Here is a 23,820-nt window from a genome sequence, read left to right on the forward strand (position 1 = left end):
TACTCGTTTAACCGATATCGGGGCGAAAAGTTTCGTCGAAAAATCTTGCAAACTTTTTCTAGATCATCTAGCAAGAAATTCTTTCGTCTTTCTTGCAAGATTGATATACTCAGAAAACACGGAATTACCTTGTTTATTTGAATACTTTGCAGCGTGAGATAATTCGGACAATTTAGATTTTCTGGTAAAAGTTTGATAAATAATTGGATTTGTACATATTCGCTTACTAATTTCTTGGAATAATTAGTAATTACTTTGGAGGAGGAGATAATTCGGAGAATTTAGATTTTTTGGTAAAATTTTTTACAAATAATTGGATTTGTGTACGTTCACCGAGTGTTGGAACGAATTAAACGAGTTGTGAGATTGATAAAGTTTGAGAAATAATTTTCTTCTAATTGTCATATATGGAAAATTCGTTTGACCTCTTTAAAGGATCGATAAATACAGCTTCCTTTCAATTGTAATTCTGTTGCATTGAATTCTGGCTGTGGTTCAAACAATTCGATAACTACATTTGTAAAGACATTGGCGTTAAATATATTCAGAAATTTCAACAGCATAATTATGTATACGAGCAGGACGACGCTGGACAATAATATAATAGTTTAGGTAACACATGTCCAATACGAACCTAGTTAACCAAATATCGAACAGAGTTTCATTTTAACGAATAAATAAACGGAGTTATTAACCAGTCGATGATGAAGGAGCGGCTCCACTAAAGTTCATCTAGCGCTAATTATACTTGCTACCTGGCTAGATGCATTAATCGACGATGATTAAACGCGGTTTAGCGATCGTCCTTGGAGATTCTTCCCTGTAACTTCGTACGAAACCACTCTCGATCGACCACGATTAATTCCAGACTTTGTTCCTGTCTGACATTTTTTCAAATTCGATAATCAAGTGTAATTATTAGTGTAATTACTAGAAAGAAATTGGAGAAGACTGTGCTGTACTTTGAAACAGGTAAAAATGTAATTTATAAATTGTGAATAAACCGAGAAATTTATTTTCTGCTTTTTGGAGAAGAAAACAGAATCGGGAAAAATTTATTTTCTCATTCTGGAGGAATTTTATTTCCCGAGAAATCTTCATTTTTTAAAGGTGACTTGTTTTCGAGCCAGAGTCTTCAATTTGTTTTTTAAAAAAAGAGAAAATAGGTTAGCGAAAAGATTTAATTTCTGATTTTTGGGGAAATGGTTCGTTTCCTGAAAAATTGGCATTTTTCGAGATGACCAGTTTTTCAGCCAGAGTGTGCCACTGGTTCCTCGAAGGCAAAGAAACGGAACACAGAGAGAAACGCGTGAATGTTTAAACGCTCTCCCAATATGTTCTTTCGATACCTTTTCGTTCATGCCGCGAACCTTTTTTCTCCTCGGTGTGTCGCAACTGGCGACAGGGTCGATTGAAATATTCAAGCCGGTCGAATGGCGTTTCAGACGTACGCCGTGGACCGTGTCATGGTCGAATTGTCGCGATAAAACGCGCCGATGGATTTTTCATTTCGCACGCGGAAAAATGAACTCTTACACGTAGTACCGGATATAAAGTAGACTGGTTCTGTTTCACACGTGTCGCCCTTCACACGAAAACAATTAAAAAGAGTGGAACAGAGTTCTAAGAATAAACCATACAAATTTCGGATCGATGTCTAAATCAACGTTAACTCGAGAAGCAAAAACTTGATCTCGAAAGTATTACTCAATCTGGGACAACTTCGTTTTCAAAAAAAATTCCAATTTTTTATGATTAAAGGAAAGACGATGTTATCGCGAAACTTCAAAACTTGCCCCCCATTCGCTTTGTTATAAAATGCGCCATTAAAAATTGAAGATCGTCGAGAACTTTTTTCCTCATTTTCTTAACGAGTACATAACCGAACATTGTCCTCTATCGACAGAGATATCTTTCGCAGATTTTCATATTTTTCCATGGAAATTTGCAAGATCCTGATTACTAAATGCATGTCGAGGTAGAGAAAAGTTCGAGCTAATATATGTTTATAATTCTGTGGGAAAAATCAAAATTCCTCAAGTTGTATCCTACTTTCTGGATCCGCAATTCAGACGTAACCTCATAAATCTCTCGAGAATTCCGCGATGAGTATGATACCGCGCTCAGGCAAACACGCGAAGAGGAAGAGGAAAAGAGGTCCAAATGACGTACTCCAGGGACAGTACGCGAATCGCAAGGTTTCGTGGCCTCGCCATTAAACTATGCGCTCTCTGCCCCATTTCAGGGTGTTGCCGGAACTTTGGACGTCGTTTCCGCGGAAAACTTCGAGGAAACGAGGGAAATTTCGGTAGAATCGTAAGTAACAATTATGGATGCAATTCGGTACGTTTGATAAGAGATCGTTCGTACGTTTAAACGTAGAAATTTACGTTCCCCCTTCTCCAATGGAAATAGCGCAATTTGCGAGAAAAATCTACCAATTTCGTGCCTGATTCGAATAACCTTCGACACGTCATGTGCACGTTTCACGTCTGGTTATAATTGATATTACGTATTAGCATAATTAGCATACATCGAGAAATTACAGTACACCGTTCTATCACTTTTTACTTTGTATGTTTTATCGATGTTGAACTTTGCCTGTTCTAAGAAATGCACGCGCGCGTTCTTTCAGCCGTCTATTTTCCTCCTTTCGATACTTTTTTCCGCGTTTCATCACGCACACTGGCTAATTTTACGAGTCTACACAGACGAAATAAAAAGTGTCTCTTTTTTCAGTAAATTACATAAAATCACCTAAATTCTTCGAACGTAAAAATATGAAAAAATCCAACGAACAAGTCTTTCGAGAAAATTTGTCCACCTAGATCCACCTAAATTAGCCAACGCGGTACGTTCACGCAAAGATGATCAAACTGGTCAAACGAGAATTACAAAGTGCAACTTGCAAATTCGTCGAGGGACCAGTTTCGTGTTTATAAGAGGAACACTTTCGTCCGCGGAATTTTAAGGATTCCGTAGGCTCGATCGTCGGCGACAACAAACGTTGCGCAACTACTCTGGCTGTGATTCAGGTTCAATATTCATGATCCCCGCCCGTCCTTCGTCGTAACAATCGCTCGATTATAACGTCGTCGCAAGTTCGAAGAGACTTTCCACGAAGTATTTCTCGTTAAAGGTGGGCCCGGTAAGATCCATTGTGTCGCCACTTTGATAATTCATCTCTCGTTTCCGTGCTCCACGAGCTGGAAAGAGGTCCTTGTTAAATCCTGGCGAATATGGCACACGGTCGTTGCCACTTGACCCTCGGCTTTTACGACCGCTGATTCCTATCTAGCATGAGAGTCCTTCGAGAAACTCATCGCGGGTCTTCGACATTGAGCATTGTTGCAGACGCCCCTGACACGTCATCCTCGCTGCTCGGAATAATAACGTCCCTCGATCGCCATTGTCTCTCCGGGGGCGTTTTGTTTTTCCCTTTCGATGTTCCACCGAGGGAAACTGTCTTGCGACCATTACACATCCTAAACGCTCTGACAACGCTCCAACGACGTGGCAATGTTACGAAACTGTAAGAACTTGATTTCTTTTTTTCTTTTGGGAATAAAGAAAATTACTTTTTCGATTGATCTTTGAGTATCGACGGTTGGGGTATTGAAGATGTGGCGAATACTGGTGGATGGGTCACCGATGACCCAGTATTTGAGAGTATCTAATTTTTCTTGGAAGAATTATGGAAATATTAGAGGCTAGAAATATTGAATTTTGGAAATATGGTAGAGAAGGGAGGAAGATGGTAAAAATGGTACCACAGATGTTACTTTTGCATTGGAAATGATAATAAATATAATTCTATCCTTAATGATTATACGTAGAAAGCACATTTGCGAAACTCACAATTTTACGTATCAACGAATAGTAATAAAAATGATTTATTTATCATTTTCATTGGTTAGATTAGCAATTCGTACTCCCATTAACGTGAAATCACCTGTGCATTGATTATATCCAACACTATACACGTTAGTGAGAAATAAATAGAATCACACATTTACCTCAAATCCCCAAGAATTACACTAAAATCGTTCTTTTCCTAACAAAATGAAAAATTCTCCGAACTGTCACTTACATTATCGGAATAATCACGTCTGATCTCCTTGGAGATTAATTTTTCCGACAAATTTCCTCAGACAGGAACTCGTCCACAGAAAATTTCCGTCTATGTCCGCTTATTACAGAGAACAGGCGACCATTGAACAGAGATCGCAATTTCTAGGTGGAACTCATTACGAACTTTTACCCCGAGGAAAATTGGATCTGAGAACCGATAAAAACTTCACCTCTCTCCATTTCCTCTACGACGTGCTCCAACATTTTCATCGATATCCCCCTCGAGAAATTTCCGAAAACATGGGTTACCTGAGGAACAGGTGAAAAATCGACGATCGCCTTCGACAGCCCGCTTTCGTAACTCCGTCTGGTGCTTCCGCGAGTCGACAGATCAATGACGTCACGCCCTAAGGTGTATTCTACTCCCACTACACGGATGGACAAACCGAGCGGAGACACGTTGTCCTGTCGAGGGAACAGGTGCACACAGTGGCGATCGGTCGGCCAGGTACAACGATATCCGCCAGTCGATGCGCGAACGAGAAAGTGAAAAGCCGGTTCGCCGCGCGGATAGATCGCTCCTAGATCGCTCCTAGATCGTAGAATAAATTTGTAAAGGTTCCCCGTGATTTCTGTATCGAAAGCAAAATATCTCCTCTCGATCGAGTCTCGAGAGGTGTCCGCGAGTGTCTTTTGCTCGGTTCTTCGATTCGGATCGGTGTATTTCTTTCTTTCTTTCTTTTTGGAAGAATCGAAGAATCTGAGGCCAAGAAGCAGAGAGTTTATCGAAAGAACGATTTAAAGGGTAAGATGTTAGATTTTTTTTTAACCCCTTGCCTTAATTCAATTCAAGCTGAAATTAGGGTAAAAATATACATTCGGTAGACGTGCAATTCTTCTTTTCTCACATCTTGATCGTATTCTGCACCACGAGTGTGACTCGTTGTAAGGCAAGGGGTTAACTGAATTTATTAATATCGTCTCGTGCATGAATGTCATTTCACGGCCCACTGGTGCTCGCTGAGAAATCAAGAAGACGACGAGTCGCCACCAATTGATACTGAATGATTTATTAGTCTGAACCGAACCGGAAACGGAGACAGCCGTCATATTGCGACACCGTTCTTGATTACACAAACAGTTCTTCCTCTGATAAATCACAAGCGTTGTGTTCCTTTTAACTGGTAGTTTTAACATATCCAGCGAAGAAATGTCAGCATCCAACAACGTATAATAACAGTTAAAGCACACGTTTGAAGAAGATGCGAATCATTTTTCTCATATCTCGTCACGGTAGCTAGCAATTTCTTCTAAGATGTTAAATTTGCATCGAAATGGAAAACACGTCTCAGCGACGAACTTTTTATCTCGGTGTATCTTGGATGTATTCGCTAATCCAACATCTTCGCAGATTACCCTCTCGAAGGTTCAATCCTAATTCCTATAAAGAACACAAGCATACTTCGCAGGATCTCCATTGAAAACGGAAAAACTGCAGTCCTTATGCTATCGTTTCTCCTTCCCTCAGTTCTTGCTACCTGCTCCCTAATAGATCTCAGGTTAATCCTAATTGCTGCAAAAAGCCACCGACCCAAGTTCGTCTCATTTCTATATCCCACTTTCGTCAGGAGTACATACCTATGCTATTTCTTTCTGCGATCTCTCCCCTAAAAATATCGCTTTCGTCACTCTCAGGTCACTAGGTATCTCAATATTCATCGAGGAAGAAGAAAGTTCGATCCGCGAGGTTTTGTAACACGCCCGGTCAATAGCCTAATAGCAATTGCCCTGAATTTTCAAAAGGCAGCTCATCGTAGATCCACGTAGAAACGAAAAGTAACGCGATGCAAACACGCACTAACCGGCCGTATCTTTTTTTTCGACAAAGTATCTCCATTGCACAACCGCTGTGTATCCCAGGAACACGTATCATAAATATCACGTTCGTTAATCGAGGCTGTTTATCCTTCCGTGCCATTAGTCACGGTCTTTTGTTCCGCGTGTACTATCCCTCTCTCGCGAGAATTATGTAATTCGTTTTATCATTCGGGTCCACCGAGCATCACGCGGAGGATCAAGGTTAGCAAGACGCTTCTGAGGTATGGAAAAAAAAAGGAACTTCGAGCTGAGGCAGGAATTGACGTCAGTGATGCTGTTACCAGTTTATCTCTGTTGGAATATCGACGTGGCTAATCGATTATCGTTGTTTCGCACCTTCGTGTTAACACGCGCTAACGGCCGTCATTAAACGCCACGGGAGCAAAACACGTTGTTTTATCTTTCCGTGTGCAAACCGGGACTTCTTCAAGGCTGAACGATCTCCCGTGTCTCTCTGGTTTTTCTGGTAATTTGCGCGATTTCAAAGTTAAAGGGGTATTCTAGCTTCTGGGGTAAAAATATCAATATTTTTTTGTACTTTTGTTCTTCTTATAGCCTGGAGAATATGTCTGTCGAAGGATTTTTGGGAATTGGGTAAATTGCGAGAGCTCTGAGAACTTGAACAACTCGAGACTATGAACGTCTTTAAGAGGGCATCCCTCCTCCGTTTTGTAACATTTGGGCTTTTCAAAAATTGGAGAAGAAAGCTGAAAGTCACGTTCATATCCTGTGAAAAAATTGAAACTTTTCATTCGGTAGTTATCTACGAAAAAATTCCCAAACTTTGCCTACTTTTGCCCCCTTAAAGGCGGTTTTCATGAAACCAAGTTTTCCAACAAAGTTTTCTCGGAAACTATCGGACCGATTGCTTTCCCCTTTACACCGCACACTCGGAATATCTGTCGTTGTCGTCTCGATGAAAATCAGATCGATATTTTCAAAACTTGAACTCGGCTGAATTGTTCTCACGTAAATTAGAGTAATTAGAGATTCTTTGGTCTGGCTAAGCAGTTAAGTAATAGAGGCGAAATAGAGAAGGGTTTTGCACGTTTGACACGTTCCTGTGTTGTGTACCGTTGATTATGTTTGGTTTTCATGCATATTTCGCGAAACTAGTTGGATTATGGTTGTAGTTGCGGTTGTCGAGAGGGAAGGGAATTTTGGCGGCTAGGAAACAACGCGTCAGCTGGAAATTACGAGGGATTAACGTGTATTGTGTAACTGTGACATTTTGTGAAATATGCGATTAAAAGAAGAGGAAAGGAATTTTTGGAATAACAGAAACGATCATTTTGCGCACAGTGTGTAATAGTTTTTAAATTACTGATTATTCACTCGAATAAGCATCATTCTTCATACGCCAGCAGCTGTGTATTGCCCGTACTCGCTTAGGCGTTTCTAAAAAGATTTCTAATACGATTTCTAGAAAATCCTACCTCATGAGAATTAATAACATGAAATTTTGCAAATAAGACTGAATAATATATTGTTGGAAAATATTCCGGAATAAGAAGTGCTAATAATCGATGCGCTAATTGGTTTAGAGATTCTTCATGGGTCACTGGTGACCACGAGCTATGAAGTGTGTTAAGATTGTTCAGTTTTTACGAATGAGTAGCTTTCCAACTGTTGTAATTTTGCGTCGAGAGCGAACGTAACGAAAGTTGAATAATTAATAATCGAATCTTAGCCTTGTTTAATTATTTTTTACTCACTGATATCACTGCGTGTCATTTGAGAACAATTGGATACGTCTCGAAACCGGAAAACCTCGATTAATAATTCGAACAATCTAAATCGTGAAATCCACAAAATTAGAAACCATAACTGTCATAATATTAATATCAAAAATTCATAGTACAACAATTATTTTCTTAAATATTTTTAGTTACGAATAACCAATATAAACGATTACAATTTTTGTTAATTACCGATCATCGGTATCGGTGAGGAAAATTTTTCAAACAAAAATTTCACAAATAATTATCATGGGAGTCCTTTGTAAACTGTACTAAACTTAACTTCTATGGCAAGTCCTCAAAGTACCGCGTTTAATCCCCACTCAGTTTGAACAATAAACACGAAACTGTCTGATCGTTGTCGGAGATAACATTACAGTCTGTAAGAGGTTCATAACACCCTCCCGAATGAACCAACTTCCTTGACCCGTGAACGGGAGGGGAACACAAGCGGTTTCTTCTATCGACCAAACGTGAACCATCGATTGTTCAAACCGCGGAACTTCTTCCGGTTTGTGTCATAGGATATTCCTGCCGCGTTTCTCCCGCCTTTACAGACTCACAGCCTTTCCTTTGTGGCTATATTCGAGTGCAATGATCGAGGCTCGATCAACCGGAAGCCCGTGTGTATCGATTCCGATACGTTCACGGTGTCTAAGGGAAGGACGGCTAATTGACGCGTTTGACGAATGTGTGTAACGTTATAAAAAAATTTCTGCGTCCGGTTCGGCGGTTTGAATTCTTAATTCGAATGAATTACGACATTCTGCGCCGTGTGAATCATTCGTGGCCCACGCATGCCAGTTTTTTCAGGGTGAAACTTTCGTCGAACGAACGAAAATATTCTTCGGATCTCTGGCGTTTGTTGTACGACGTTGTGGAAGTTTAAAAGTAATCGAAAATTAGGGGAGATCGACTAGAAGTTACGAACTTTCAAATCTGAGCAATTCTTTCTTACTTTCATTCGGAAGCCGGTATCTCAAAGTTTGATTAAAACGAAGACAGAAATTGAGAAAAATTTGCTTCGAGATGATGCATAGGCAATTAAAAAGTTTGCAAACTTTGAAGCCTGAGCAATGTTTCCACGACTTTTCTAATTTTCTCGACTTTCGTCCGAAAGTCAATATCGTAAAAAAAGGAGAATGCCGCGTAATTGAGTTACTTGAAATTTGAATACACAGGTTGATCTAAAGTTGAACGGGTGAAAAGTTGCGAGCGAGCATAAGTGCTAATTGAGGAATCTAATCAACTCCACGAGAGAGCAAGCGAGAAAGCGATCGAACCGGCCATTTCAGTTTCTATTTGCCATTTCCTCGGTTAACAGTTCACAAATCCCGGAATCACCGACGTATTCAGTTACACCGAATGCTTCGTCACGGAACATTTTATCGTAAATCCGTTGTTCAATGGCCAAGCCTCCCTTAATCCACGTAAAACTAGCTCTCACGCGAACCGAATCAAAACTTGGCCGAGTTCTGCGTGGTTTAGCGGTGCAGAACTTCGTAGTAAAGTTTGGTCATGCTCCCATCCGTAGTATACACTACTAAACGCTTCTCGACTGCTTAATCGCTGTTGCATTTGTCAGAAGAAATTGTAACAATAAACCGTGACGAGTTGACCATTTCGCGTATCTGTAAATAACGGGTGCAACGAGAGTTCGCGTGGAACGAAATGGGTCGCGTAGATCGCACGCGAACGATTATCATCCTAAATCGCGGCTGCAAAAGGTTTCCAATATCTCTTTCTTTCCACCAGAGCTTGCGTGCCGCGTTCGTCTTTGTGAACGTCGTAAAAATTGTGCGAAAACTTGCTGTAAAAACACCGATAAGCTCGTTAACCCATAACCCTGAGCTTGCACGCACGATCGATCGATCTTCAGGCTGTGTATGTACAAAACAGCGTAATCTGGTTTAAACCCGTGAATCGAACCGGTGATCGAAAATTCCTCGATTATTCCCTATCCTGTACACGCTTTTCTAAGCGAAAAACTAAAACAGATACGTCTATTGGAGAACTAGGTTACTTTCTTTTTGGGATTTACTAGGCTATCTCGAAATAGTAACTGAATTTATTATCTACATTGTGAACATGTTTGCCAGTGTAGAATTTTTACGTTAAAGGCTTTTTTTCAGATAGTTTGTATTAACGATTCTTTGTGACAATGATAATTGACGAAATGCGACCCGAGCCTTGAGTCTTTACGCGGAAACTTAAGGGAGTTCCCAGAATTCATACTTCTTCTTACACATTTGTCTTGAAGAAATTGTTTTTTTGAAGAAAGTTTTGTAACATTCGAGAATGTTATATTTTGTAAAAATTATAGCATACGTTATAGTATTATACGATAGTGTACTGAGATGGCACTAGACTAAAAGTGATTCTTCTCGTGTCAAACATGAACAGTAAACCTCCATTACACTTTCCCTTCGCTGTATACATATAACACACCCCAGGAAGACACTTCCTTTCAATTTTTCTCTTTCTCCAACCATAAACGCACCCACTTTCGCGGCTTTTCTCCCTAAAAGCAGCCAACTGGTCGCAAAAGGGCCTCTAACTTTCTCTCTTATTGCCTTCTTCCTGCGTCCCTTAGAACCACGCAGATGCAATCGAAAATTTCCCGGCAGCACACCAGTGGAACAGGCAAAAATGCACAGAACGTAATCGCATTAAAAAAAAAAACCTAAAGAAAAACAGCTTCGCATTGGTTACATTCGATGAACGATAAAGGAGAAATCGCATCTCTTGAGCAATTTTGCTCGCGTAGGAGCATGACTTCGTCCTCTTTTCTTCTTCTTAGAGCAGCACTTTTAACTCCGAAAATTCTGCGCTCTTCGTAGCCGCGATAAATAACTCATAAGCCGAGTATCTAATTTCCTTTGAACGCGCGACGTATAATTTCGTAATTTCGCGTGGGCAAACTTCGAAGCGTCCGCCGTCGTCTCTCTTTCCTCAAAGCGTTGCACGGGAAATTCTAAAGTGGTCTTCATCTCCCGTGGAACATTTTCCCGAGAGACGAGGAAAGAGGGGAAGAAAAAAAGAAAGAGAGACGCGTGTAAAGACGCCGCGCAGGCAGTAAGTCAGTTGCATGAAAAGCGGCTCGTAAAAGTGGCCGGAGATAAATGGGCAGAAATCTTACGCAACGTTCCGCCGTGCTCAGCGGAACACAACGAGATGACGATACGCCATTTGCATCCTAGCCACTCTCAAGGATCCGCGAACATGGCCGAAAGGACGTGTTCTCTGGTTGCAGTCTCCGGCTGCTCGAGCGGAAAAACCTCGCGATCATTAGCCACGCTGATCTCTTCTCTTTTTTTCACCCTGTAATCATGCCACGATATTGATTTTTGATATCGTATGCAAAGATCAAACGTGGCTCGCTAACAAACGTTCCTCGTTCGAGCGTTGATTCGTCCAAGAGATAATTGGCGATGAATTAGAACACGAGGTTCTTGAAAAATCTTACAGGTAGCTTCCTGGTAAGTTTTTTTCTGTTTTTGGAATAATGGAATACGCAAATTAGAGAATTCTTTTACCGAGTCTAGCTTATCTTTCGGTTTCGTTTGAAGCGGTTGGTTAGATGATGCGTCGAGAGAGGTTACGCAAGAATTGAGTAATGTCGATTTTCTGGAGACACATTAAAGTTGAATCAACGGAAAGAGAAAGTATGCGATATTAAACTTGCAGGCAATTTCACGGGAAAAGCGGCGAAATTACTTTTCAATAGGCGACTTCTAACTGTAGTTAGGTCGAATTAGATGGTAAAAGGGATTTAATACGGGGAGAGAAACGTTGGGTAATAGTCGCGGATGCTGAGTTGTGAAAAGTGAAGAAAAGAAATTTTTTTTAATTCGCAAAACTATAGTAAGTCGAACGTAGCAGACAGCACGAAGACAGAAAAAATGTAGAAAATCATTCACAGAACCAAAACGCGATAATTGATGAATCATAAACTGGTAAAACACGGTAAATCAAAAAATACCAGTTTTTACTTTGTAATCAGAAAAACGTATAACGCATACCGAATGATAACGCAAGAAACAAGAGATTTTCGTTACTAAATTAAGAGATTTATTCAGGAACTATGTCATGTAAAATACGTTATGGTTCGCAACTCTAAATTCACTTTCTGAAGATAAAAAAACCATACATATTGACGTGGTATATGCTTCCACCAGTGAACCAGTGAGTTTTCCACGAAATATAAATTCTTTCAACGTAACAGCCACATTTGATTTATCGCATCGAGCGGGAATATCGGTATCACAAACGCTCGGTTTTACGATGCACACGTGAGACAGACAGCCGTACAACCCCGTTCTGGTTAGTATGCCAATCGTAAACGCTGAGTTTGTGAGTTTCGTCGTGGAGCAATCTTGACATAAATTTCCTCGACGGTCGCTGCAGTGTCACGCGGCTGATTGGTCTAATTATCTTTCGAAAGTTGACCTTCCAGGTTTCAGTCGATAAAGAAACACAATCGGTATTTTTCTACCGTTAATTTGATCAATGAAAATTCAATTCTATCTTGTCGATAAGAGAAAACGGCGGTTAACCTCTTGCAAACCGATCACTTTTCCATCTAAACGGTCGATACAACGTGGAAACAAATTACGTTCTAATGTCTATCAACGCTCGCCGAGCAAGTAGATCCACAAAGGTGTGGTTTCGTCCAGTTTTCGAATGAGCGAACGTTGCGTGACCACTTCGCTGATTAATGGTTCTCTTGTACAAGTGTACCTGTACCACATGTGTGTTGTTATCCGGTAAAAGTACGGTGACCGAATCAATTATCGATTGGGCGAAAGGGATAATTCAGAGCTGTCGTGTGTGAGGCTGTTTAAAGGGCTTGGTTTATGTTCAGATTTTTGCACTGATACGTGGCTGGATGCTGAGTGTGATTGACGGGTGAGATTTGGGTCGAGTATCGAATATTAGGAAAGAAGAGTCCAGGGGAAAAGTAATTATAGTTAGAAGTGGAATTTTCAGAATTTGAAGTTTCACAAGCTTTATGGTCGTGAAGTATACACGATAGCAAATTGAATATTCTTCTGAAATTTTTTGAGAAACGAAAATAGTCACGATAATTAAATTTTCAGTATTTGAAGTTCCACAGGCTTTGTGAACTACACACGATAGAAAATTGAATATTCTTTTGAAGTTTTTTGAGAAACGAAAATTAAATTTTTCAGTATTTGAAAAACAAACTTCTGCATATTTTCTTAAACGTGTTAATATTGCTGCTTAATGCGTGAATTTACGACTTATCTGTATCACTTACACCGACTATGCGTTAATCAAGCAGGAACGAGCGATATCTGCGAAAGCGGGATGCACACCGGGAGATTTAATTAACGCGTATTATCGTAAACTTGTGCAGTTTCCAGTCACTCGCTAATTCATCTCCTTTACTTTTATAATTAACCTGTTAATTGGAGAAGACGAGTTAACCTGTTATTGGTTCTATTTATATTCAGGTTTATATTCATTTTTAATTGTACTATTATGTCATATTCATATTTGCAACAATTAGAGTGAAGCAATTGGTTGTAATTTTTACTCATTTTTAATTGTGTATATGCCTGAGAACCGGAGTGCCTCAAGTCCCCTATTGTAATTTTACAAGAGAATAAGAAGCAGTTGAAAATAGTTTATTAATTAACTGTTATGTCATATACTCATTTGCAGCTAAAGTGAAATAATTGGTTCTAATTTTTACTCATTTTTAAATTTTTACCTGAAAGCCAGAGTCATCCAAGTCCTTTATTGTATAATTGTACAGTAAAACAAAAAGATATAAGGAATCACACGTAAGAACAGCATTGTACTTGAAGTAATTACAATAATTAAATCTTTTTTATTTATTGTACACCTTAAATAGCTCCCTATGGCTCGAATAAGATAAAAAAGAAATTATTGAAAAAAAGTGAAGTTGGGTTAGTCTAACTCCGAGTAACAAACTTATAAATTAAAGAGATTCAATTTTTATTGGAAATATGAACCGAGTTAACACGTTAACACCAGCATACTCCTAAATTTTATTAGCAATAATTCCTCCCATTTATTTCTTTGATCACTGCCAGCCCTGGAAAAGGCATGTACAGTCGGAGGAAGAAAAGTGTAACTAAAACGTTAATCCGGCTTCCTACAGGGGACAAAGAACGAACCAGATTCCATTCACATGGTCCAAAGAATAAACGCGAGATCTTTTTTCACATTCAAAAAACATTGCATAATTTAGCCCGCGATTTTTAACACAAAGTCCCCGCGAATAAGTCTGTCTCCAGGTAGACACTGGAATTGTGTCGTTTCGTCCAGGGATTACGCAAGGTAAAATATGCACCGGATTTGGAGGAAATTTTTCATGCAGATCGCGGCTGAATCGTGAACTGTGCACGGAATAAGCGTCTGGATATAGGAACTCGCGATCTTTGCACGCATGTGAAAAGTGCCATTTTTACGACAAAATGCCTCTCTCCTCGAGATCTTTCTCTTGTGAAAAGCACACTTACGCTCTTTTCTTGGATTTTAATAAGCTTCTCTTCCGTGTCGACAAATTCTCACGTAACTCTTCTTCGTATACTTTATGCACGTCGTTCTTTGCTCCTTTGTGTCGCGATATTTTCCACGAAAGGATTAAAAATTTCAGCCTTTCACGTTATTACTCTTCAAGTTTCCAGGTGTAAATCGTTTCCTCGTGGAAAAAGTACTTCCACGTTTCGCAAATATCGCAGCTCACTTCGTCAGAATTCGAATAACACACCGATAGTGTTATCAGCTAATAGCCATTATCAGCGTGTTATTCCAATCCTGACGAAGTGAGCTAAAATACTTGCAAAACGTGGAAATACTTTTTCCACAAAGATACACCCGGAAGCTCGAACAGTAATAACTACAAAAGAATCGCTATACCTCGCGAGGTCCTGTATCTATCATCCGTGTTACGTCTCGCTCGACGACATATGTAGTTTCATTCATTATTGAAATACAGCTATTGACTGGAGGCATAACAAGGTCCCAGTGTGCAGAGCTAATGGCATTTCCTACTTCCCGTAATAATACCGCGAAATAACATCTACATACGTGCAATGTATATTCTGGTTTATCGTGACACTTGCTATAATAACTCAGATGTAATTCGAAGTATTTTGAAAAGCACGATCGTTTATAAAATCGTGGCAAATCCTGGTTGAATAGAGATACTCGAGATACTAGAGATAATCCAATTTTCTGTTGGATAAAAATTATTGGAGTATTTTTATCCAAGTTTTCTTTTTCTTCGAGTGAATAAGAGATTATTTCCATTCGAACAGAGTCGATACAGAATGGTATTAGCAGTTAGCACGCAATCAGAATCCTATTACTCCGAGATAAATTGGGATGGCGAAGTGTGTGCTCGCTGATTCGATATTAATTACCGTTGAATTCTGTAGAACAGTGTTCGATACAACTGTTCTTTATTCACTTGCATATTTTTCATCAGACTGATTCGTCGTTTCAACGTGCTTCGACTTTATCATCGAATAAAAGTTCACCGTATACAAAAATATATAAATCACAGTTTGAACAATTTCTAGAATGAAACAAAATTAACGCGCACGTCTCACTCGGACAAAAATGAATCTCAATTTAGACGGGAAAAAATTCTGAGAGACAGGCAAAGAGGTACATAATTCGATTGTTGAGCGAAACACGGTTAAATGTAAATTAGATGGGAAATTACTTGAATGAGAAGTGCTAGGGATGTCAGGCAAATTGGCTAATTTAATTTGTCGAATTGCAGAGAAGGGGGACGACACGAGGCCAACAATTCGGCGCAGTCCACGCAGGACCACAGGAAGCTCTTGAAACGAACGAGGAGCCTCGCGGTGATATCTGAGGACGAATCTCGACACGATCGAGAGGCGCATCACTTCAGGCTAGGGCAATCAACCTTCGATTTGCCGAGGAGGCATCAATTGATCCCGCGGGCCAAGCTGATCGATCGAAACTCTTTGAAGGACAGGTAAAACTCGAGATACTATTTTCGATTACGACGATGAGCTCATTCAAAGAGTTGCGTTAGTTTGTCAATCGAGAAGAGATACACGCGTATCCTTCAGATTGTATCGTTTCTAACACGCCAAGGTTTACTAAATAACTCCTACGAGGAAATAGCTGAACGAACACATTTTCACTACCATTCAAACGAAACTTCCTTTTACGCGTTTCAATCTCGAGTTATAAATGTCATTGCAGAAACTCGAGCGAAATTCTTCTCGAGTGAAAATTACGAAAATTCTTGGAATATGTTTGAGTGTACTTTTAAACGAGCTTACTTTTCCCTCTCCTCTGCCTACCTTTCACGTGCAAATTTTTCTGCAATTAAAGATCCAAGGAAAAAGTTGTAAATCGTCTATGATCCTGGATATTCCGTATCAGCAAGTCGAAGATCCAGGTCTCCGTGGAAATTGCGTTCGAAAAATCCGCGGGATAAAACTTCCACGCCCGGTTCTTTGTTAGCTGACGACGAATAAATGGGAAAGTTTACGTTGCTTTTAAGGAAACAGTTGTTGCGCGGAATAAGTAATTAGGATTCCGGGGCACGACATGATTAAAAAAAAGAAGTTACGAGGCACGTGGAACTCGCCGAGGCGAAATTTCTACTTTGCAGACTGCGAATTTGTTAGGTACGATAATTTTCCACGCAGTTCTGTAATTCTTCGGTGAGGTAAAGAAAAAAAATAATCAACAGCGCAACAGTTGCGCGTAACAGCTTGGAAGATCCGCGGTGATTTTAACAGAACCGAACGAGGGGAATATCTTTCATTAACGAACGTTAATTACCATATAGAACGCGTTAAGCATAACGAGGCCCGTTCGAGAACTCTTTTAATTGCACGTAATAGCTCTCCCTGTGTTCGCGCGGTTTCCGTATAATAACAGGAGATTCTTTTGCGCGTTCTTGACAGGAGAACAATACGCTTCTCGATAATTGCGATCCCAATCAGACGCGTGGCCACGTTTAATCGAAATACCCGGACAAATATGAGAATTCTGTAGCGGCAGATAGGTAATTATGAACGCGGTAAATTTGATTTGCTCGGTTCAACTTCGACAATGTTGAACGTAACTCGAGATATATATAGAGAGAGAGCTGTGCTTGAAGGGAACACGGACGAATCGATTAAAACAACCGAGTACCGAGCCAATTAACAACCATTTCGAACATTTTCAAAATGCTGGGAGAAACCTGCTGGTAGATCTGTGAGATTTCTCGGGTAAAACACGGTGGAGCTGTATTTGAGAAACTTTCTTGTGGCTATTAACACAAATTCTTCAGATATGTTTCTAATAAAATTAATAAGATATTATTATGAAAATATTGTTAATTTTAGGTAACGTAGATTTATTGCAGATTTTAGTCTTGCTTTTGATTAGGTATCGAGCGTAGTTTTATAAGTTTTTTAAGTTAATAGGCTTAGAAATAACAACCGTTTCTATATTGCTGCACACAGGACTATTAGATTGTGTAAACTCTAAATATTGATTTTTCCATGGATCTTTGCACAACATAATTGCACCTTCAATGATATTATAAAATACTGTAATTCAGTGCTTGCCCTCTCCGTTCGTATCATGTATTAAATACCAAAGTCAAAATTGTTTCAAAAATATAAAAAGAAGATCAGAAAATATTATCATCCCTTACAGACATCTTAAAATCGTCTTAACCCTTCGTCGAGATACTGATTACATATACAACACACAACTAGGTCAATACTTAAATTATTCTCTCAAATGAAATCATATCGAAATTATATTTTCCTCAACTTTATTTTCGTTGCTAAAGAATACGTGTTCACAATTTCATTTGAACGCACACATAACTCCATCACCCCCGAAGGATACAATCCGAAATCCATAGATTCTCCTCGTTTAACGCATAAAAATTTCACCGACTCCATCTTATTCCATATTCCAGTTTGGTTTCCGCGAGGCGAAAACGTACGGTAGAATCCATAAATCCTGAGACACTCGGCGCTCTCGCGAGCGCAAGAATAATATCCCAATCCGCATAGGCGTACAGCCTGTATAATACACGCGTTCATTTCCATTCTACGGGCCGGCCATACATTTCCGCCGATATTTCAGGCTGTCCAAAAGTCAACAGCACCTATCGGACTCGTACGAGAGATTCAACGAAGCGAAATCCTACCATTCGCGATCTGCTTGCGGGCTACACTCGATCCCGCCGGGACTACCTTCGTTCCCAGAACCTCTGTCCTACACTCGGGGCAATCGGACCGATCCGGACCGATTGAACATCCTCGACTGGCCTGAATCGCCCAGACGTTATCGCAGCGTACAGGCTTTGGACACTGTTAGCGGTTTAGTGGACATCGTGGAAGACAGCTGGCCCATCGAAGGAAATCGCAGCATTGATTGCATTTACACTCAGGTAAATCTTCCACCTGGATTATTAGGACGCTCTTGTAGCACCATTTTCCTCGTGTTACGTAGCTGCATTTTGCTTCTTTTTTTAATTCAAACACAAATTGTGTATTTATACATTTTTTAACCCTTTGACTGCTGGACAGTTGAAACGAGTTGTTGCATTGACCCTTTGCGCTCCTTTGTCGAGTGTGACTTAACCCTTCCGACCAGACGACGTTTGCAGTAGTTCGCTTCCTGCGGCCGGCGTGAAATTTAATAGTCCGTTCACGACGGCCAACTTGAAATTCAGTCCTAAACATATTTGAGTCTTTGACAATATTGCGATTTTACTGTACCATATTCAGTATTGTACTGAATAATTAAGAAAGGAAAGCGGTGACACATTCTCAGAGTCGGTACGCGGAAGGGGTAATTTTATTCACAGGTACTCCTATGTTGAGTCACACTCGACATTTTTAAATTGCCGCTTTAAATATGTATTATATTTCGCAATATTTTTTTATACTTAGATAAGCAACAGTATATGACCCTCTTTTGTAAAAAAAGAAAGTGCAATTGAAAGTGAAAGTGCAAGTGTCATATATATGTAACGAGGCAATTGTTTACATTGCTTTTTATATAAAACACTTAAAATAACGTGGAGTTGTTGGAAAGAAGATGTGAAAATAATTCAAAGTGCAAAGGGTTAATAGTGAAATTTTGAGGGAGGTTGGAAGGTATTTAGGTAAAACAAAATTATATTATTTGCTGTTTAAAATGACGTATAATTTGACGAGCAGAATATTTCTTGCACAGAACTATACAGGCCAGAAATTAGGAATATGTATTACTTGTTTACCGATATTTTTTCATTCTTTCTTCGAGGAGTGATTTTATTAATTTTGGTAGGGAAATAGTACGAGCCAAAGGGTTGATCTATCGAGTGACATATTTAGCTGTATTTTGTGAGAGGAGATTGCAAACTATTGTTCTCTATCTGACTGATTACACGCTGAGTGGAAACTGTACGTGTAAGAGCTCTTCCTAACACGTTTTGAGCGAGAAAGGTACTATGTAGCACATGTTTACGTGACTGGCGATCTCCAGCGAGGTGGCTATTAGTACCCTTTGCACGTACTCATCGTTAACCCTTTCGCTATGACAGTGGTTAGTTGAGTGAGGCGTGCACTATTTGCTCGTGCGAAACGCTTCTGGTACACTCAGAGTGGAGCTTCTGTGTATCAATAATTATCAATGAAATTAGAATTCAGCTGAATCAATTTAATTTGAAGAGTATATCGTGTTTCATGCTATTGTCTGTGATAGGTTAATCGTTAGAAATTAATATTGGTAACTCTAAATTCGTTTCTTTATCGTACTGTAAAACTTCAAATTAAAAAAAAAAATAATTTGAAAATTAATCGGTTAATAAGAATGTGACAGTAGCAATTTTGAATTCGACTGTTTACCATTCTGTAAAACTTCAAATTAAAAAAAAAATAATTTGAGGATTAACGCGTTAATAAGAAATCGATGATGGTAATTCTAAATTCGTTTCTTTATCATACTGTCAAACACCAAATTACAAAAAAAAAAGAAATAATAATTCAGGAATTAATGGGTTAATAAGAAATTGATAGCGTAATAGTAATTCTAAATTAAAAACTTCGAATTGAAAAAAAAAATAATTTGGAAATTAATGGGTCGATAAGAAATCGATAACAGTAATTCTAAATTCGTCTGTTTACCATGCTGCAAAACATCGAATTAAAAAGAAAAATAGTAACAATTTGAGAGTTAACAAGGAACTGACTTGAGATTATTAAAATAGAAATCCACCGTATCCTCCAGTAACTTTATCTGCCATTCCGTATCTGCAGGACACGAGAAACGATACACGAGATAACTCGTGGTCCATTTGTAGCATGTTCACGTCAGCCGGTAAATTGGCATCTTATCTCTCGTGACGTTTGTCGAGGATTTCCGTGTTTAGCTTCAATTGTGGAGGAGTATCGATTTGCCCAGGCGGACATTAAGTGACTTTATGGTTGTATAAAGAATGTTTTACAGTTCGAGGAATATCGAAGAAGTGATAGAGAGTAGCCTGTTTGTGTCCGTGGCAATCTTGTTTGAATAACAGATGCTTGTAGTGATAATTGTGTGAACAGATTGATAAAGTACACTCTGTACACTTTACGTAATATTATACGAGCAAACATGCGGTCGCATTTATGCCAGCGATAACTTGTCGCGAAAACCGTACGTTCTAAAATCACCGCAGAAAGTAGAACCTGCTTGTTGTTCATTAGCCATTCAGTTTTGGTGGAACTTTGTTCGAAAGTTCACCGGGTGACTAAAACCGACTTGAACGACCCATTTGAATCTCGATTAATCAACACTCGAAGAAATACTTCACGAATCCCAACGATCTAATTCGAACGATCGATCCTACAGGGTTAACCAGATCTCGTCTCTGTCGCGTGAATAAATTTTAATTAAATTATGCACACCTGTGGTGTTTCCAGAACACGTCTAGCACATCCAATGGCATTATTATCAGAAATTATGTGGTAAAAGCGAATTGGTAGTATATCAAATGTGAAACGTTCTCTGCCGACACTTCACCTAATTTCACTTCAAATCTAATTCATCTAGGCTAGAATATCTTCTTGCAAATGAACGAATTTCGAAAATGGACAAAATATTCTTAAAACTAATTGCTCTTAAAAATAATTACCAGATTAGTGTCTTACTTCTGCGAAACACGAGTTAGTTTCTTATCTGTGCACAGTGCTGATCTATCTTATCTTCAAATTGCAGCAAGAACAAGTGAAAATACCGATCCACATAAATTCTCGTAGAAAATGCACGACGATCATTTCTAATCCCAATTCGTTTTCTCTCTCAGGTGAAACGTAAACGGAAAGAGCACAGAAGCTTGGACAGTATCCTCTTCGAGGACGATGGCGAGCTCGAGTACTTCGACGTTCTGAACCTTCTGCCTTTGTCGAACGTGCGTCTGGAATTCGACGAGGAGGACGAGCGCAACAATAACTTCGCTAGGAGGAACGGCACGAATCCAAGGGCGGGAAAATTCAAATCTCTCGAGTACCTGGACTCGCGTGTCGCCGAGGAGAGATCGTCGACGAGGAGCAACGCTACCGACGAGGAAAAATGTAAAGAAAGTAGCACAAAGGAAGGGAACAGCCCGCAAGAGACTCGAGAAGAGGACTATCGCCAGAGAGATTGCGACTCTTTGCAGGAATCCAGAGAAGATTTATCACTGGAACGCGAGAACGAAGGATTGTATCACGTGGAGAACTACGACGACGACGAGGACGAAGACGAAGACGACGGAAGTTCGATAAATTGTCCACGGAGCGAGTCTATAGGCCGACAATCCGCCTGCTCGAAGACTGATGAAGACAAATACAGGCTTGATGAAGAGCTAGTGGTGTTACGTGGGGAACAAGTGGATCGTAAGGTCGAAGAGGCGGAAGATTACAAGTCTATTTGGATCTCGGACAGCGACGAACAAGAGGAGATGTCGCGGAGGCCACAGGTGCTCAAGGTCGTCGACAACGACGTGACCAAGAGGCGGTACAGGCATCTCTCCGTGGAAATTGACCCGATTACCAGGGATGAGAGCTTCCGGGACAATGAGAAAGGATCGAACGATGGTATAGACGCGGTGAAGTCGAACAGAAATAACGACAATGTGGATGGAAGTTCGAAGCACGCGGAGGTGGGTTCGAAGGGAGTAACTTTTTCAATTTCTTTTGTGTACCTCGAGAAAGCTAAACGATACACCGTGTAGATTTCGAAGGCCAATTGTAGACGTATCGTAGATTCGTCGAGTATTTATGCCACGTGTAAGTAGGTCGTTGTTAACCCTTTCGCGACCGAATTATTTGTTTTAAGAATTTACCGTTTGTATACCAAATTGAGATGCATTTTTGCAACTTTCGTTCGTGAACTCAGGTTACACGCGTTTCACTAGTCACCAAAGGGTTAAATTAATCGCATGAAAATTCTACTTTGGTTCATGGCCTCAAATACCTATTTAATCCTTCGCACGTACATAGGTGCTCAAAGGGTTATTAGTTTGCGGCGACCTACCTGTCGGAGCTTCTACAAGCTCGCCAGGCTATACCATAAATTATAGCCGATAAGTGTCAATCTATTACCCTTCTGCTAGAAAATCATCACCTAGCTGACCAATATTCCACGCCTTCGCGTCGAATCGACCGCCAATTTATCACTCTTCACGTCGCCACTTTCATCTTCTACGCCTGGGCGTAAAAAGAGAAATTCCATTTGTAACGGTGTGAGAGTTAAAATCCCGATCTACAAAGATACAATCTAACCGAGTAGAATTCCAATCGCGAACTACGAGATCGACGAAAGAACGTGTTCATTCACGAAGCGTCCAAGAGAAACTGTTTTCATTTCAATCTGTTTCTTCTTCGTGCAACTCTGTTAATTTCTATCGCAAACAGAGTAAAACTCTCACTATCTGTCTCTTTTTCAGAATCAAGACGAGCGAGAGGAGAGTACGAAAGGAGAGAACGCGAAGAACTTGCTCGAGCAGAAGAAGAACGTGCAGAAGGATAACTCAAAGGGCAAGCAGACGGAGGGGAGGTTCGAGAGGATCGTCAAAGAGACTTCGAATATCCTTGGAAAGGCGTGCAGCGTGGTAAAAGGAAGCTTAGGCTTCGAGGCTCGTTCGGAGAGCTCGGATCTCGGACTCGGTTCGGAATCGGGAAGCGACACCAGAAGAAGATCCGTCGACGACGGTATCGACGAGGATCACTCGTCTATCGGGAAAGATTCGCCGGCGAAAGGGAACGACGGTATAAAGATATACTCCAATCTTATTAGATCGAGAAGCTGCTTCGATTCGATCGAATGCCATCCGGACGATGGCCAGGAGTTCGATCACGTCCGTTACAAGATCGTCAAGTCGAACCTGTTTAGCAAGAACATATACAGCACACGCGGTGACGTCACGTACGAAGGATTGATGCAGTATCTGCGTGAGTACTCCTTTCAGGAGCTGCTGCTCGACAACAACGTCGTGATCATAGAGCCTGTACGGGCTGAAACGATCGAGCGTAAGCCATCGAGCGTGGGAAAAGCGAGATCCGAGCCAAGTTGCAAGATAGCCGGGGCGATACAGAAGAAAACAGACGGGGATAACAGGGAGAGAAATTGCGAGAGCGCAGACGGTGGTAACCCTAAAAGCCCGAAGCAGTCATCCATCAGGAAGCACTTCTTCTATCATCCTATTAGGGTGAACCGTGAGCTGATCGACGAGGAATTGCCTGACCCTGACACCGTCCGGAACGTCAGGCGTATGTTCGAGAACACGCTCAAGATGAAGAATAGCTCCAACTCCGAGCTGTCGGGAGACTCTAAGAGTAGGAAAAGTGTCAGCATGAAGGACCTGAGCACTATTGACGATAGTCATTTCGACGAGATATCGGAGACGGTGCACGAGGCTACCAGGTAAAATATCAATCTTTCGTTGGACGGTACAGTTTATACTTTAACTACTTGCCTCGTGGTTGTTGTAATTATCTATTGTCGATTGCTTCGATGTCGTGTGAGAGGAACATGTTAAAATACTATGGATATTAAAGGAATGTCGGATTCTTCAGTTTTTTGAACTCATGCAAACATTACCTTTGACCAAACATTACCAAAAATTGTGTCA

General features: G+C 40.3%; 2 protein-coding genes across 2 annotated transcripts in view; one reads left to right on the forward strand and one right to left on the reverse strand.

The window, feature by feature from the left end:
• The window catches only part of LOC108575628 (calcium uniporter protein, mitochondrial), an 82,379-nt gene that overhangs the window by 20,932 nt on the left and 37,627 nt on the right, over window positions 1-23,820 (reverse strand). The gene's annotated exons all lie outside the window — the stretch shown is intronic.
• The window catches only part of LOC108575627, a 35,798-nt gene that overhangs the window by 10,345 nt on the left and 1,633 nt on the right, over window positions 1-23,820 (forward strand). Inside the window, exons 2-5 of the mRNA XM_017938468.1 lie at window positions 15,472-15,693; window positions 17,823-18,129; window positions 21,013-21,849; window positions 22,636-23,612. Coding sequence (XP_017793957.1) covers window positions 15,472-15,693; window positions 17,823-18,129; window positions 21,013-21,849; window positions 22,636-23,612 — 2,343 coding nt within the window. The remainder of the gene's footprint in view (window positions 1-15,471; window positions 15,694-17,822; window positions 18,130-21,012; window positions 21,850-22,635; window positions 23,613-23,820) is intronic.

Source organism: Habropoda laboriosa, unplaced genomic scaffold (assembly GCF_001263275.1).
Source record: "Habropoda laboriosa isolate 0110345459 unplaced genomic scaffold, ASM126327v1 scaffold186, whole genome shotgun sequence".
NCBI lineage: Eukaryota > Metazoa > Arthropoda > Insecta > Hymenoptera > Apidae > Habropoda > Habropoda laboriosa.